This window comes from Pogona vitticeps, chromosome 1, assembly GCF_051106095.1.
Source record: "Pogona vitticeps strain Pit_001003342236 chromosome 1, PviZW2.1, whole genome shotgun sequence".
Taxonomy (NCBI): Eukaryota; Metazoa; Chordata; class Lepidosauria; order Squamata; family Agamidae; genus Pogona; species Pogona vitticeps.
The window spans coordinates 91,865,718-91,880,569 of record NC_135783.1 but is presented as its reverse complement, the minus strand read 5'-3'; the positions used below and the strand labels follow the sequence as shown (position 1 = coordinate 91,880,569).

At 43.8% G+C, this 14,852-nt stretch overlaps 1 protein-coding gene and 1 long non-coding RNA gene across 2 annotated transcripts; one reads left to right on the top strand and one right to left on the bottom strand.

Annotated features, from left to right (window-relative positions):
• The first annotated feature begins 4,001 nt into the window (after positions 1 to 4,001).
• Positions 4,002 to 5,535, top strand: LOC110083616 (dehydrogenase/reductase SDR family member 1-like). The gene has a single exon (XM_072997519.2). The coding sequence runs from the start codon at positions 4,197 to 4,199 to the stop codon at positions 5,196 to 5,198; it is 1,002 nt and encodes a 333-aa protein (XP_072853620.2). The 5' UTR covers positions 4,002 to 4,196; the 3' UTR covers positions 5,199 to 5,535.
• A 722-nt stretch (positions 5,536 to 6,257) lies between these two features.
• On the bottom strand, positions 6,258 to 13,174 carry LOC144586491 (uncharacterized). Its single transcript, XR_013541346.1, has 3 exons — positions 8,688 to 13,174; positions 7,569 to 7,798; positions 6,258 to 6,310 (listed from the first exon to the last, which is right to left on the bottom strand). It is a non-coding gene; the product is annotated as an uncharacterized LOC144586491 (long non-coding RNA).
• Positions 13,175 to 14,852: the final 1,678 nt, after the last annotated feature.

The window sequence follows — 14,852 nt, the reverse complement described above, 5'->3', positions numbered from 1 at the left end:
TTGAACTCAAGGCTCTGGCTTCCTTTGTGAAGCCAACACATCTTGCATTTGGTCTTCCTGTTTTCCTGTTGTCTTCAACTTTTTCCAGCATTAGTGCCTTTTCTAGGAAGTCTTGTCTTCTCATGATGTACCCAAAGAACAACATCAGTTCCATCATTTCTGTATCTAGGGAGAGTTCAGGCTAGCACCCGTTTATTTCCCTTTCAGATGGTTCATGGTACATGCAAAGCTTTCCTGTGACACCATAATTCAAATGAATAATTTTTTTCTCCCTTTTGGTACTCTTCTGTCCAACTTTTATATATGTACACGGAAACTGTAGATGATGTAGTAGATGATGTTCACTTTGGTCTTTGATTATTCATGCTCTCCTTTAGGCAATTCTATTTCCATTTCATGTGTCTTAGCTTTCATCCTTTTTTAATGCACGTGCTTTCAAAGTATCTATATCTTTGTGATATACATAGATCCAGGTAACCACTTATTCCTGCTCCACCCAAAGCTTCCGTGCTTCCTGGATAATGGAAATGGAACTTGGATTGAAATTATTTATGTCAGATGCAAATGAACTACTTCATTTAATATTATCAGAAAAATCTCAAATTCTAACTCTCAATAAGTTTATGCCCATTTACTGTAACATTTGCAGAAGATGTTTTGCCACAATAAAACATAAACCAATCAAGTGCTTTTTAAAACTCCTGCACATGTCACACGTCATATGCAGAACAGAAAAGAAAAGAACAAAATGGTACTCCAAAAGGAGAGAATTCTTTGTGACTCTATTGTCACTGTCAGATATTCACCACGTTAACTACTATTTAGACTAGCTGTGCAGTAGTGTAGTGGTAAATCCAGACATGCAGGTGACCATCATGACAGGTCCCCATAGCCACTCCACATAAGGAGAGATTCCAAAATGGCAGGAAGCAGGACTGTCCATATCAGCAAATGAGCAGGTATTTTATAAAGTTAATGACCCTTAATTGTCCATCCAAGAGCAAAATACTTATCTAGATTTTGTACTGCAACAAGAATAATTTGCAGCAAAATATCATCTGCAGGAAACCTTGTTTATCTTCCAGCCACTAGCTATTAAGCTGAGAAGAAACAAAGAAGCATGAAGAAGGGCAGTGGATGATGTCACAATCCCAGAATTTTCTCCCTGTGACCCCAGGCTCCACGACACCACTGTAGCTATCATCCTCTCACCTTACAGAGGTGGTGGATCCCTGAAATGTATTGGGATAGACTCCTGGAAAGCCACTGAGAGGTTTCTGGTTGGGATAGCTGGTGCTTCTGCCAATGATCAGATCACTGAAAATACAGAGTGGATATTATTGTTCCCAAGTCATCTGGATACATCCTGTAGGGTTCCAGGGAAGGGATAGTGCTGGAGAATGAAACAGTGAGAGTGACAGTTGGAGGTCATTATTGAGCTTACTTTTTAGCAGTGATGGCAGAAAAGAAAGTACACCTCTCTGACAGTACATACATGGTTGTGATTTTATCCAGTGGAACTTTTCAGGATGGAGTATGACCTTTTTGATCTAGAAATGAGGCTAGAGGTTAGACATTGAAGAGCCTTAAATCTGTTAAGATATTGAAAACTGTAACAGCTGCTTGGCTGCTACAGAATCTAGGGCTATGTTTATTTTACTGCCAAATTGGGTTTCTTGTATGAGTTTCAGTTATAGAGTTCCATGGATGTTAAAAAGTTGTGGGGTGTGCCCTACAATCTATGTGCTTATCAATTGCCCCCTTGGCTCATTCCATAGAGCAGGAATGGGCTGACCAGCTTGATCTGGGAGGCCTTTGAAACAGCAGGCATAGTGAGGAAGAGAAATCTGAAATATGGTATCAATTCATACCAATAACTATTGGTGCTACTTGAGGAAATATGATATATACCTAGGATAGCTCAGTGGCTTAGATATCTGGCTGCGGAGCCAGGGGCTGGGAGTTCAGTTCCCCACTGTCCCTCCTGGGAGAAGAGCCCAGCCTATGAGGCCTTGGGCAAGCTGCACAGTTACCAGGGGTCACACACACACACACCCAGAAGAAGGGAATGGTAAACCAGTCCTGAGTATTCTCTAGATGGAAAACCTTGAAAAATATCGCCATAAGTCAGAATTGATTTAACAGAAAACAATACATACCTAATTTAAGGACAACTGCTGTGGCTTGGGGCTGTATTAAAAGTCCAAATTTGGAGGAGTGCAGATTTAATCAAAACCAAAATTCTCAGCTTAGCAGTATCCCATCAGCAATTTTGCTTCTAAAAGCCTTTGTCACCATGACTTTGTGGCACCACTGCTTTATCACTTCATGGGCCTAATACAATAAAGTGATTCAGCATATTCATAAATCATTTCTCAAAAACACACCTTTGGGCTTTTATCTAAGAAGTAAAGACATCTGATAATTTCAAAAGAACATGGATGCAATCTTTGAGTATTTTAGGACATGACGCTGTAGTTTTCTGTAATTTAGAATAACAGAAAGAGATTATGTGTAAACACTTTCCCCCAAAACAATGATTTGGAAATTACAGAATTAAAAAGTTCCTATGCAAATTGCTGAAAAGTATATTGTACATATACACTAGAAATCTCTCCTGCATCAGTGTGATAACCCCCTTGTTTCAGCCAAGTCCAGTCCATGACCATTTGAGTGACTTCCAAGTAACCCAATTCCCTCTGTGACCAAGGGCTAGATTTTTCTGGGGCTCCATCTCTTTTAAGAGATGGCTAATTCTTTCTTTTTCATTTTCACTCACAGGAAAGCATTTGAAAGTTTTTGCCACACTGTAACAAAGTCAGCTTTAAAACTGCTGATTTTATTGAATGTATTGCCACCCAAATGCAAGTACTGTATACCAGGATAGTACAGTAGCTGAATACTGAGCACAATCATTTCATACTCTGACACAGACTTGAGCAAGTGGCAGTTTTCGGGCAAGTCTTAGAGATGTCATCCCAACCATATTACAACCTTGGGATCATGGACAGAGATGATCCTGTGCAAAGAAAGTCTGAAGCAGTCAACACCAGAGCTCATCTGTGGGGCTGGACGTGGTGCCTGCAGTAAATAGCTGACACAAAAGACCATGGTGCCAGACTGAGTTTGTGTGGCTACATTTCCCTCAAACCTTCCAGAATGTGAACAATTTAAGCAGAGGTTAGGATCTAACTCAACTGTAAAACAAACCATTTCTTGCTGTGACCCTTTCTCTAGTTTGCCAGATGGCAAGATTCTGTCACGTAGAGCGGCCCCAGAAGCTAGAATATTTTCCACATACAAAGGATGATGCTGTGAATCACTTTGGTTTAGTCCAGATAGCAGAGCATAATGTCAGTTGATAGTAACTCATATTATTACCACCAGACATTAGACAGCATCAGGTGGTAATAATATGAGTCCCTATCAACTTTGCAGGAATACAGTGCTGCCATCCCCTTTATAAAACAGCAGTGTAGACTTTCCTCTGTAAATTTCTGCAGAATTTTTTCCCCTCAAATTACAGTATTCTCATTTATAGATTGTGGTGTAATGGACAGAGTGAGGAACAAGGAGTTGGGAGACCTGGGTTCAAATCCCCACTCAGTCATGGCAATTCATGGGGGTGGGGGTTGGAATTGGCAAAACCACTTACTTGAATGCTATAAGTAGATTTCAGAACAGGAAAACAACATACAGGATTCACACTTTGCAACCCCCCCCCCCCGCGCCAAGGCATTGAACTTCTATAACATACATGAAATAAAAATTCAGTTGATCTAGGATAAATTCTCATTCATGAAAGATGGGTGCATCACACGCCAAAGGTTCAAAAGTGAAGAATTTTTCCAGTGCGGAGAATTAAGACTGGCTGGGAAAGCTCAACCTGGTGGATTTCTACCTGCATCGTTGCTTTTGGTGGCTCAGGAGCTCTAGAATCTGAAACTCACGGAACGGTGTGAGGGAGGACTCGGGTGTAGAAGCCGGGCTCGCTGCCTGGGCAGAAAGTGACAGAAAAGAGCGCCTGTCCCTCCGCCCTTCCCGAACGCTGATTCGAAGGAGGGGCGACGGGACTGGGGACGGGCATTTAAGCCAGGCGGCCCGGCGGGCTCCGCACCTTTCTTGTCAGCTTGCTTCGAGGGCGCCTTTCGCGGCTCTCCTCCTCTTCCTCCTCCTTCTCCACGAGAGCGTCAGGCATGGCGGGTGGTTCCACGGGGCCTCTGTCGGGCCACGTCTGCGTGGTGACCGGGGCGTCGCGGGGCATCGGGAAAGGCATCGCCCTGCAGCTGTCTGAGGCGGGCGCCACCGTCTACATCACGGGGCGCAACCGGGAGACTCTGGAGCGGGCGGCGGCCGAGGTGCGGGGCCGAGGCGGGAAGTGCGTGCCCGTAGTCTGCGACTCTTCCCGGGAGGAGGAGGTGGCGGCGCTGTTCGAGCGCATCCGGAAGGAGCAGGACGGGCGCCTGGACGTCTTGGTCAACAACGCCTTCTCGGGAGTCACCGCCATCACTGACCAAGTGGGCTTGCCCTTCTGGGAGAGCCCGACCTCTCTCTGGGACCAGATGAACAACACGGGCCTTCGGGGCCACTACCTGTGCGCAGTCTATGGGGCCCGCCTCATGGTGCCAGCTGGGCGCGGGCTCATTGTCATCATCTCCTCTACTGGTGGGATGCGCTACTTCTTCAATGTTCCTTATGGTGTGGGCAAAGCAGCCTGTGACCGCATGGCTGCGGACTGTGCCGTGGAGCTGCGCCCCTATGGAGTGGCATGCGTGGCCCTGTGGCCTGGCCTGGTCCGCACTGAGCTTATAATGGAGCACGCAGAAAAAAAGTCCACGCCACTGTCCCAGGTTCTAAATGAAAAAGTGGATATCATGGGAGAGAGCCCAGAAGTGAGTGGGAAGTGTGTGGTGGGCCTGGCCACTGACCCTCATGTCATGCGCCACTCTGGGAAAGTGCTCCTCAGTCCAGACCTGGCCCGTCTTTATAAGTTCAAAGACGTGGATGGGAGAAAAGTCTACAACTACGCTTCACTCTCCAATATCCTGAAGGAACTAATGCCAAAAATGTCTTTCCTTTTTCGCCTGATACCTGGATTTATCACTATTCCCAAGTGGGTCCTTGCTCTCTATAGTAGCAAGTTTACTGTTTACAGAGCCCTTCAGCCTATTTCCTATAAATCAGACAAAAAGACATGATATGTACCACACAGTATTTTGTACTTCTTTTGATTGTTCAATTAGATTCTGACATTTTCTTGAGTAATGAGTTGCTTAATTTTTTTAAAAAAATATTTGCTGTGAGTGTTTCTCAAATCTGGAAATCATTTCAATGAGGAAAGGATTAGTTCTTGCCAATATAGACTATTCATTTCTCTTTTTTTAATGTGCCTCCTCTCTTCATATTTGAACCACAATGCATAATTTCCTCAAAATTATGTACTTAACTCCAGATGATTTGGGTATACCTTTAACCATTCATGTATTTCAGCTATGACATAACACATTATTCTGCTATTAAATAATACTATTGGTAGTAGTTGTTATTTTCTTTTTTATTACATGGAAAGACTCCTCAGTTCTTTGCCATTGTGGCTTACTGTTACTCCAAGGTAACAGTAAGCCGCACCCTGGCTTACTGTTACCTTGGAGCCACACCACAGAGAACGCCCTGTGGATTATTGTTACTCCAAGGCCTGCTGGAACTGCTTCCTTGTTTATATTGAGGAGGAAAACTAGATGCCAGATCAGTGTAGAAGAGCAACAGGGACAAATTTGCTGTATGAATATACTTACACTGCTCCTCATATGGTCTGTGTACCATAGAAACTGTTCAGCAATTGTCAAACTGCAGGAGCTACACATGAGCAACGGGAAAATAAACATGCTAGCTCAATGCACACCTCATAAACTTTCTCGGTGTCCTTTGCATCTAGAACAGTGCTCCCCAACCTTGGGTCCCCAGATATTCTTGAACTACAACTCCCAGGAATTCTGAGCAGCTCACCAAGTGGAGAAGATTTCTGGGAATTTTGGTCCAAGAACATCTGGGTCCCAAGGTTAGGAATCATTGATCTGGAGCAGTAACAACTTCCAACCCTGTCCTAGAGGAAGAGGTTCGGACTCTGCTTCAAAAGAATGCTGTACAGGAGGTTCCACATCAGGAGATGCCAAGGGGATTCTACTCCAGATATTTCACCGTCTCAAAGAAGGACGGAGGACTTCGCCCCATTTTAGACCTGAGAAAGCTAAATACTTACCTAAAGCCCTGACGGTTCCGGATGGTCACGCTGGAGTCCATCATCCACCTGCTGAAAAAAGGAGATTGGTTTACAGTCATAGACCTGAAGGACGCATATTTTCATATTACAATTCACCAAAATCACAGAAAATATCTCAGGTTTGTCCTCAACAATACTCCTCTCCAGTATATGGCCTTACCCTTCGGTTTAGCAACGGCTCCACGCACTTTTACAAAGTGTATGGCTCCAGTTGCGGCCTTTCTCCGTCTGCAAGGTATAAAAATACTTCCTTATATCGACGATTGGCTCGTGGTGTCGCCATCCAAACGAAAGGCTTCCCAGGACACAAACTTCACTCTACACACACTGCAGAGTTTAGGTCTCACCATAAACTGGGAAAAATCTACTCTAACTCCCTCTCAAGTAATGTCCTACATAGGGGCTACCCTGGACTCACAAAGAGCAAGACTCTTTTTACCTGCAGACCGTATACAGAAGTTACAGACGGCCATAAGGAGCTTCCTGCCTCATGCACTAGTTTCTGCGCTCCAAGCCGAACAGCTATTAGGCCTCATGGCATCAACAACGGCCGCCTTACCACATGCCTGGCTGAGGATGAGGTCATTAAGCTTGGCTCCTTCATCATTTCAACCCGCTCTACGACCATCCAAAGAAACGGTTGAGGGTCTCACCAGAACTAGCAAAGCAACTGTTGTGGTGGGGTTTCCGCCCGCACCTTCTAATGGGCCGACCTTTCCAACCTCTACAATTAACTATTCAAGTCACAACGGATGCGAGCCCCACGGGTTGGGGGGCTCATTGCAACGGCCACACCATAAATGCTCCTTGGACACCTTGCCAAGAGGGACTTCACATAAACCATCTCGAAATGATAGCGGTGATAAAAGCCTTCAGGGCCTTCCTCCCCATGATACAGGGTCAGGGTGTACAAGTCATAACAGACAACTCCACGACCCTGTATTATATCAACAAACAGGGCAGGACGAGGTCCCTGTCTCTGCTCTATCTCGCTGTACAACTCTGGGAATGGTGTTGTGTCCATTATGTTTACCCAGTGGCTCTTCACATCTCAACATCCGAGAATTGTCTGGCAGACACTCTGAGTCGTCAGAGCAGTCAGTCCCACGAGTGGGAACTAAAGGAGGACATGTTCCAGAAGTTATGTATCAAATGGGGCTATCCTCACATCGACATGTTTGCCTCGCACGAGAACAAGAAATGTCATGCGTATGCCTCTTGGGCAGGCAGGGGCCCTTCCTCTCTAGGAGATGCGTTCATGATTCCATGGAAGAAACATTTCATTTACCTGTTCCCGCCGATCCCTCTGATCCAGCGGTCCATAGTCAGACTAATTCAACACAAGACCTCAGCTATCCTTGTAGCACCATTCTGGCCACGCCAACCGTGGTTTCCAGTCCTCAGAGAGATGGCCGCAGATGTATTCAGGTTTCCCCCAATACCGGACCTGCTCTCGAGGGACGCAGGCTCGATTCTGCATCCGGATATAGAATCACTCCATCTGACTGCGTGGAGGATCTGCCAAAAATCAAGGAAATATTAGACAAGTCTCGAAAACCCTCAACTAGGTCTTTATATAAATACAAGTGGGACAATTTTGTCCGTTTTGCCTCTTCTAATAATCTTCAGGTATCTCCTGTTTCGTTAAGGTCATTGTTAGTCTACTTGAGACATTTGTTTGACCTTGGTTTGTCAGTTTCAACTTTAAAGGTTTATGCGGCTGCTATTGTTGCTCATCAGCCCTCAGGTTCCGACTCGTCACGTTTGTTTACCCACCCAACTTTTAAGACTTTTCTTAAAGGACTTATAAATGCTCGCCCACCCGTGAGGGCACCGATTCCACAGTGGTCCTTGACTCTGGTCCTTAATGCCCTGATGAAGCATCCTTTTGAACCTATGTCTTCATGTGACCTTAAGTTTCTTTCTCTAAAGACTCTTTTCTTGGTGGCTATTACATCTGCCAGAAGAGCATCTGAATTAGCTGCATTGCGTTCAGGCTCCCCATACTTACAATTCTATAAGGACAAGGTTGTGTTGTTTCCAGATATTTCTTTTCTACCTAAGGTTGTTTCGGATTTTCATTTGAATCAACCCATCTCGTTACCAACTTTGTTTCCCGACCCCTCCTCGGACATTGAAAGGATGCTCCATTCATTGGACGTGAAGAGGGCATTGTCCTACTACGTCTCTAGGACTAAGGAGTTCAGGAAAGCTCAGAAGCTCTTCTTATGTTACTATGGTTCCCACAAAGGATGTGTAGCCTCATCACCTGCTTTATCTAAATGGTTAGTTTCCACTGTCTCTCTGGCATACCAACTAGCCAAGAGAGATGTGCCTAAAAGTATAAAGGGACATTCTACTAGATCAATGGCAACTTCGACCGCCTTACTACGCGGGGTGGAGATACCTGCAGTGATGTATGGAAGTGAGAGCTGGACCATAAAGAAAGCTGACCACCGAAGAATTGATGCCTTTGAATTGTGGTGCTGGAGGAGGCTCTTGAGAATCCCCTGGACTGCAAGGAGAACAAACCTATCAGTTCTAAAGGAAATCAACCCTGAGTGCTCACTGGAAGGACAGATCCTGAAGCTGAGGCTCCAGTATTTTGGCCATCTCATGAGAAGAGAAGACTCCTTGAAAAAGAACTTGATGTTAGGAAAGTGTGATGACAAGAGGAGAAGGGGATGACAGAGGATGAGATGGTTGGACAGTGTCATTGAAGCTACCTAAACGTCTTGCCTTTGACAAAGCAGCTATATGAGGAAGATGAACTTTCCGTCTTCATTTGAGTAGGATATGGGAGGATGCTGAGCACCAGTCTTGCTCTCTTCCCCTAATTCCACTGCTAGGAACCCTAGCAGGAAGTGCAACATGGAGGAAAGTAGAAGCAGGAAGTACCTTCCAAAGACAAAGTTTCCTACTATAACTTTGCGGTTGAAGAGAGAGCTCTCAAAAGCAGTGCAGATACAAATGTGAAGAAGTTTCTGTGGCTGACAGCAACATCTCAGTGTGGTATCAATTGTTTGCTAATACATAGGTCTCTGTCCCACTTGAACAACCGTGACTGACAACCTACATGGCCTGTGGTTGGGTAAAAGAAAGGCATTCTTCCAAGGACAAAACATTTTGATCTGAGTTTGAGGAAACTTTGGGTGTACTCATGCCAAAGATCACAATTTGATGGTATCTCACCAACCATTTTACATTTGAAACCTCTGACATCATGAATTTGCAGTACCATTGCATAATTAGTCCCTGCTCCTACTGCAATGAACTGATTTAGCATTTTCATAAATCATTGTGAAAGGAAAGCAAAACAAGAAGCAGAGAATGTGCCATCCCCTCAGCCATCTGGGGAAAACCAAATGGAAAGGAAAGAAATAAAAGAATTAAAAAGGAACGATACAGGGGAAGAGTCAAAGGAAGAAGGATAAACAGAGATAGGAAGAGAAGAGGAGGTATACACAAGAAAGGAAAATGTAGAATAAGAAGTACAGAAAGAGGAGGAGAAAGAAATACAAAGGGGAAAGCATGAGGGAGAGGAAGAGCGAGATCAAGAGAAGCACGAGAGGGGAAAGACGTTAGGGAAGTTGACAACGGAGGAGAGGGAGAGGGAGGAAAAAGGAGTTGAGAGGCAGAAGGTAGATATTTTCCTTCCCACTGAGGAGAATGATAAGTCTACTGAAATGGAGAACGTAACAGTATGTGAGGAAGAGTGGAGAGGGAAGGGAATAGAAGACCCGAAAGTATTTAAAATACCCAGGAAAAGTCAGATAAAGAATAAAGAGAGAGAGAAGGAGAAAATATATGGGAAAGGTATAACAAAGCCAATTATAGAGGGATTGCAGCCTGAACAATGGACGGTGCTGGTGTATCCCAAGAATCTGGGTCAGGTGGAATATGTCCATCACCTGAAAATTCCCTTTCCACAAGAGAAACCTCCTGAGGGAGAATGGTCCCAACATCCATGCTGTGGGACCATTTGTGCTGTCCTCAGTGGTTTCCTGAGAGAGCCGACAGACCAGGAGAAATATGGGAAAACTTATCATTAAAAGAAGAAAATGTTGGAAAACCGTTAATTCTATTTTAGTACTGTTCCCCTCCCAAGTTATCTTTGAAAAATTCAGTTATGCTAAATAAAGTAGAAAATAACAGTTTTGTTAATAAAAGTTGTTTTAATGAAACTCCTGAGTTATCCTTTCATTTGAATGAAGAGGAATTGTGAAAAGTATTAAATGGACCTTGTCACATAGTTATCAAACAAAAACCTTTGGGCTATTACCTAATACTGTAATAAAGACACGTGATATACTGGAAGTTGTCTGTTGGGGAAGGAAGATCAGAAGAGAAACTTGTCTCAGAGCCATTGTTCACATAAGTAATAAACGGATGGCAACTTGTGCTGTTAAAAATCTGAAAGGTACCCTAAAATCCAACCTCCACAAGCACTACACATCATGGAAATCTAATAATGATGTTACCACAGTGTGTGTGTGTAGCTTGACTTCACACCACCACTTTTATTCCGAACGAATAGGAGCACTTAGTCTGTGTTGTGGCTTCCCTCTTCCTCATCTAAATTATTGTTCTCCCAACTGCACTGTATGGGAAAAAGCACCTTTGCTCACTGGGAGAAGGATTTTCAGTAGGTGACTAGCATAGACCTGGTGGACACAGTTGGTCCCTTGTCTACTCCCATTCTTTGAAAGGATGTAAACCTGATTTCTTTGAAACAGAGGGATGGGTTTGCTGATAACTAGGAATGTGCTGTTATACTCAGCATCATAAAAATTACACAGAACCTTTTTAAATAATAGATTGATGGTATCCCTTTCATGTACGCAACAGCTGGGCAGCTCTTAGTATCCAGCAAATATTGAAACAGAGAAATAAAACAGCAAACAGTAAAATGGGGGATATAGTCAGAATTTTTTTAAAACTGAAGGATACAAGAGATTTTAAAAGGCAAGTATCAAAGACTGAGTTCCACATGTGCCTCTCATTCTCAACTGTAGTAGGCATCCTTCAGTCTTGAGAGACTATGGTAACGTGCTCTGAATAGAGGTCTTGGAACAGCATCTAGTGTGACTGAGAAGGCCAATTCAAGAGTGACAATCCCTTCCACACTGAAGACAAATACAATTTGTCCCCTGTCCAGCTCCCTGATTTTGCTGCTTTCGGGACTGCCTCTTTGCCTCGGCAAAGTGCCTCTGAACAAGTGCCTCTTCAAATTCAGAGAGGCCATGCTGCACCGCCTACCTCCAGGCTGAATGCACAGATGTCAATGTTTCCTATCTGTTGGGGTCAATTCCTAAGGCCTTCAGATCTCAATTGCAGATATCCTTGTATCGCAGCTGTGGTCTCCCTCTGGGGCAAGTTCCCTGCACTAATTTTCCATACAGGAGATCTTTTGGAATCCGACCATCAGTCATTCTCATGACATGCCCAAGTCAATGTAGACGTCGCTGTTTCAGTAATGTATACATGCTAAAAATTCCAGCTCGTTCTAGGACTACTCTATTTGGAACTCTGTCCTGCCAGGTGATACCAAAAATGCGTCGGAGACGACACATATGGAATGTGTTCAACTTCCTCTCCTGCTGTGCACAAAGGGTCCAGGACTCACTGCAGTACAGGAGTGTACTCAGGACATAGGCTCTATAGACCTGGACCTTGGTACCGTATATGCCACCAGCTTCTTGTTAAGCCATACAGTACACTCTTTGTGAGTCTAGAGAACATGGTACCTGCTGCGTCAATGCATTTATCCATCTCGACATATAGAGAGAGTGTCAGAGATTGTTGAGCCAAGGTACACGCAATCATGAACAACATCCCATTCTTGTGTAGAGTCTTGACTAGCTCTTTGGAAAATTTGAATTTTAGCGGTGAACAGAACAAGCTTAAAGTTGAAAATGTTAGTTCCTACTAAACATCAAATTAGTTCTAGAGTGGACAGAACTCAGTTCTGTGGTGTTCAGTGTTCCAGAGGCAGCACTGCAGCAACAATAGGGTTTGGGGGCTTATTGCCAGTCCCACTGTACAAGTTGTATCTCCACCCTTTCATGAGGTGTGATGTTGACAAAGACCTCTTTAGATTAAAAGTTAAGACCCATCAAAATGGCCCTGTTGTTTCTAATACTGTCACTTGTTTAAGAGGTTAGCAGGCACAATAGAAATCCAAGCAGTCTATGTTGAGATTTAGGAACACAGCTGGACTTGAACTTCTCATGTACTGTCATACTCAAGCTTGAAATCAAATGCCTAGCTATTACTAAAATGCCAGTTTAACATGCTGCATTTGTATTAGGTGCTGGCAATACAATAACAGTTTATTGATCCAGGATACTTTTATGTTTGTGTGACATTTCGGATAAGCTGGAGTCTTTCATAATTCAGACAACACATTAACCTAAGCACCCATATCCAGTTTAAAAGGTCTCTCTCTCCCTTCCCAGCTGTTTTCATAGATGGCTCCTGTGTCTGTTCATATTTGTTCTTTGTTTAGTGCATGAATAGTTTCTTGCAGTCTTTTTGTTTGAGTCCGCACCAGCATGCTGCAGCACATGACTTAATTTTTTTTCCTTCTTGAGTGAGGTCTTGTTCATGCAATAGTTTAAGCTTCAACAGCCTTGTAGCTTTGAATTATGTTGAACTCAAAGCCTTAAGTTACAAGAAAGTACAGCTGCTCGGCTATTTCTTCATCATGTCATCACATGCATTTGACTCAGAAATAACCAGCTGACCGGTTTGGCCACAAGTCCCATAAATCCACAGAATAGATTACGGGTTTTTGGTTGTGTGTGTGTGTGTGTGGGGGGGGTTTGGTAATTCAGTGTTCTTAGCTGTTCCAATGTTTATTTCTCTGTGCAAACCTCTTCCTCGACACTATCTTCCCATATGTTTTTCATCCATGCACTTTCTTATGTTTAATCCAAATTTAGAATTAAAATCAGTGGATCTTATGTGAGGGTTCATTGTGGTGGGTTGTTTTCTCCTCAATAAATGGACGAGGCATGGAAGGAACGTCAAATGGTGTTGTATTTATTTCAACATTAACATCAACTGGTATACCCCCCATGAAGGGGTTTAGGGAAGTTTGGGAGACCTTGGCTAGGCTTTAAGGGTGTCCATAAACTATGTACAAAAGGATTCGTAGTCTCTGGATTCCAGGGACCTGTTGAGGGTGGCACAGGTCCCAGTCCAGGGTCCAATTCTTCTTCCAAGGAGATCAAGGGTAAGGTCTCCTCATCTCCGCTCCAGCCGTCCCAGGAGGACCCCTCTCCTCCTTCTGCACCCCAAGGACCGGGTAACCCCCCAGCTTCCTCAATTCGGCGATGTGCCATTGTCTTTTCCTCTCCAATTCTCTGGCGACCGCCTCTCTCTCTTCTCGTAGCTTCCTCCTCCACTCCTTGGCCTCAGTTTCTCCCCAGTAGGACGGGCGAGGTTTTAGTCCTAATTGCCGACGTTTTTCTGCTTCTTCATGGGGGACCCGGACCTGCTCCCACTTGTGGGTCCAGGGGTCCTCCATCCACACCCACTCCCAACCGCCTGGAATGTCCCTTGCTCTCTCCCTTATATCCCCCATTCCCGCCTCAATCTCCTCCCCTCTTTTTCCCGCCTGAACTCCTCCCGGTTCGCGGGTGATCTTTAACCCTTTCATAACCTCTTCTAGGTCATGGGTATCCACCCCCTTGCTTAAGGTAAGGGTTCCGCCGCATTCCTTCCCCCAATCGGGGGTCTCCACTCCTTTCTCTTCCCGTCGCGGTGGGGATGGCGGGGGGGATGTCTGAGTCTGGCTGTTACTCTTCGGGAGCAGCGGCACTCCTACCATGGCTTCCAATTTGGGAGCCTCACATCTTACCTAATTTGCTTTGGCTAAGCTTTGCTGTTTTTATAGTGCAATATTTTATTGCATCATATTTGATTCTTTTAGGATTTTCAGCATGCCCAGATTTTTATTTTTATTTTATTTTTTTAAATTGGGATAGGAACATAGTAGATAAATATTGTATGTCAATGAGTCAGTATTTAGAAAAATCAGATTTATGGGGTTCTGAACATATTAAGGGACAGCAAATAAAGATGCCTCAAAGATAGCTAAGAAAGTGAAAGTACAATTGAAAAAGTGCTTCATGAAGAGATAGTTTACAATAATTATAATTGTTTTCTAAATTATTCTGCTGACTTCCCAAACACCCAGATTTTTGAGAACAGAGCAACTATTAAGATCGCATGGCAGAAATATATTATTCATTTTATGCCAGTTTTCTCAAGAAAGAGTAAACAACTTCGTATAATGTGAATGGAGAACAAGAAATGTTAAAAGGGAAAGAAATATAGTAAATTAAAAAAAATATGGAGAAATGACCCTTCTTTCTTTTTGATTCAAACATGATTAACATTCTTGTCTGTACTTTGCATAGCTAAAAGCTTATAATTCAGATATATTTTCTGACTAAAATACTTGCCTAGAGTTTACGTTCAGTATTCACATATTTTTAAGAACATTATCTTTCATTCTGTGACATCGCTGGAACCAATTGTATTGGCTCTTGCCTTTCCATTGGAC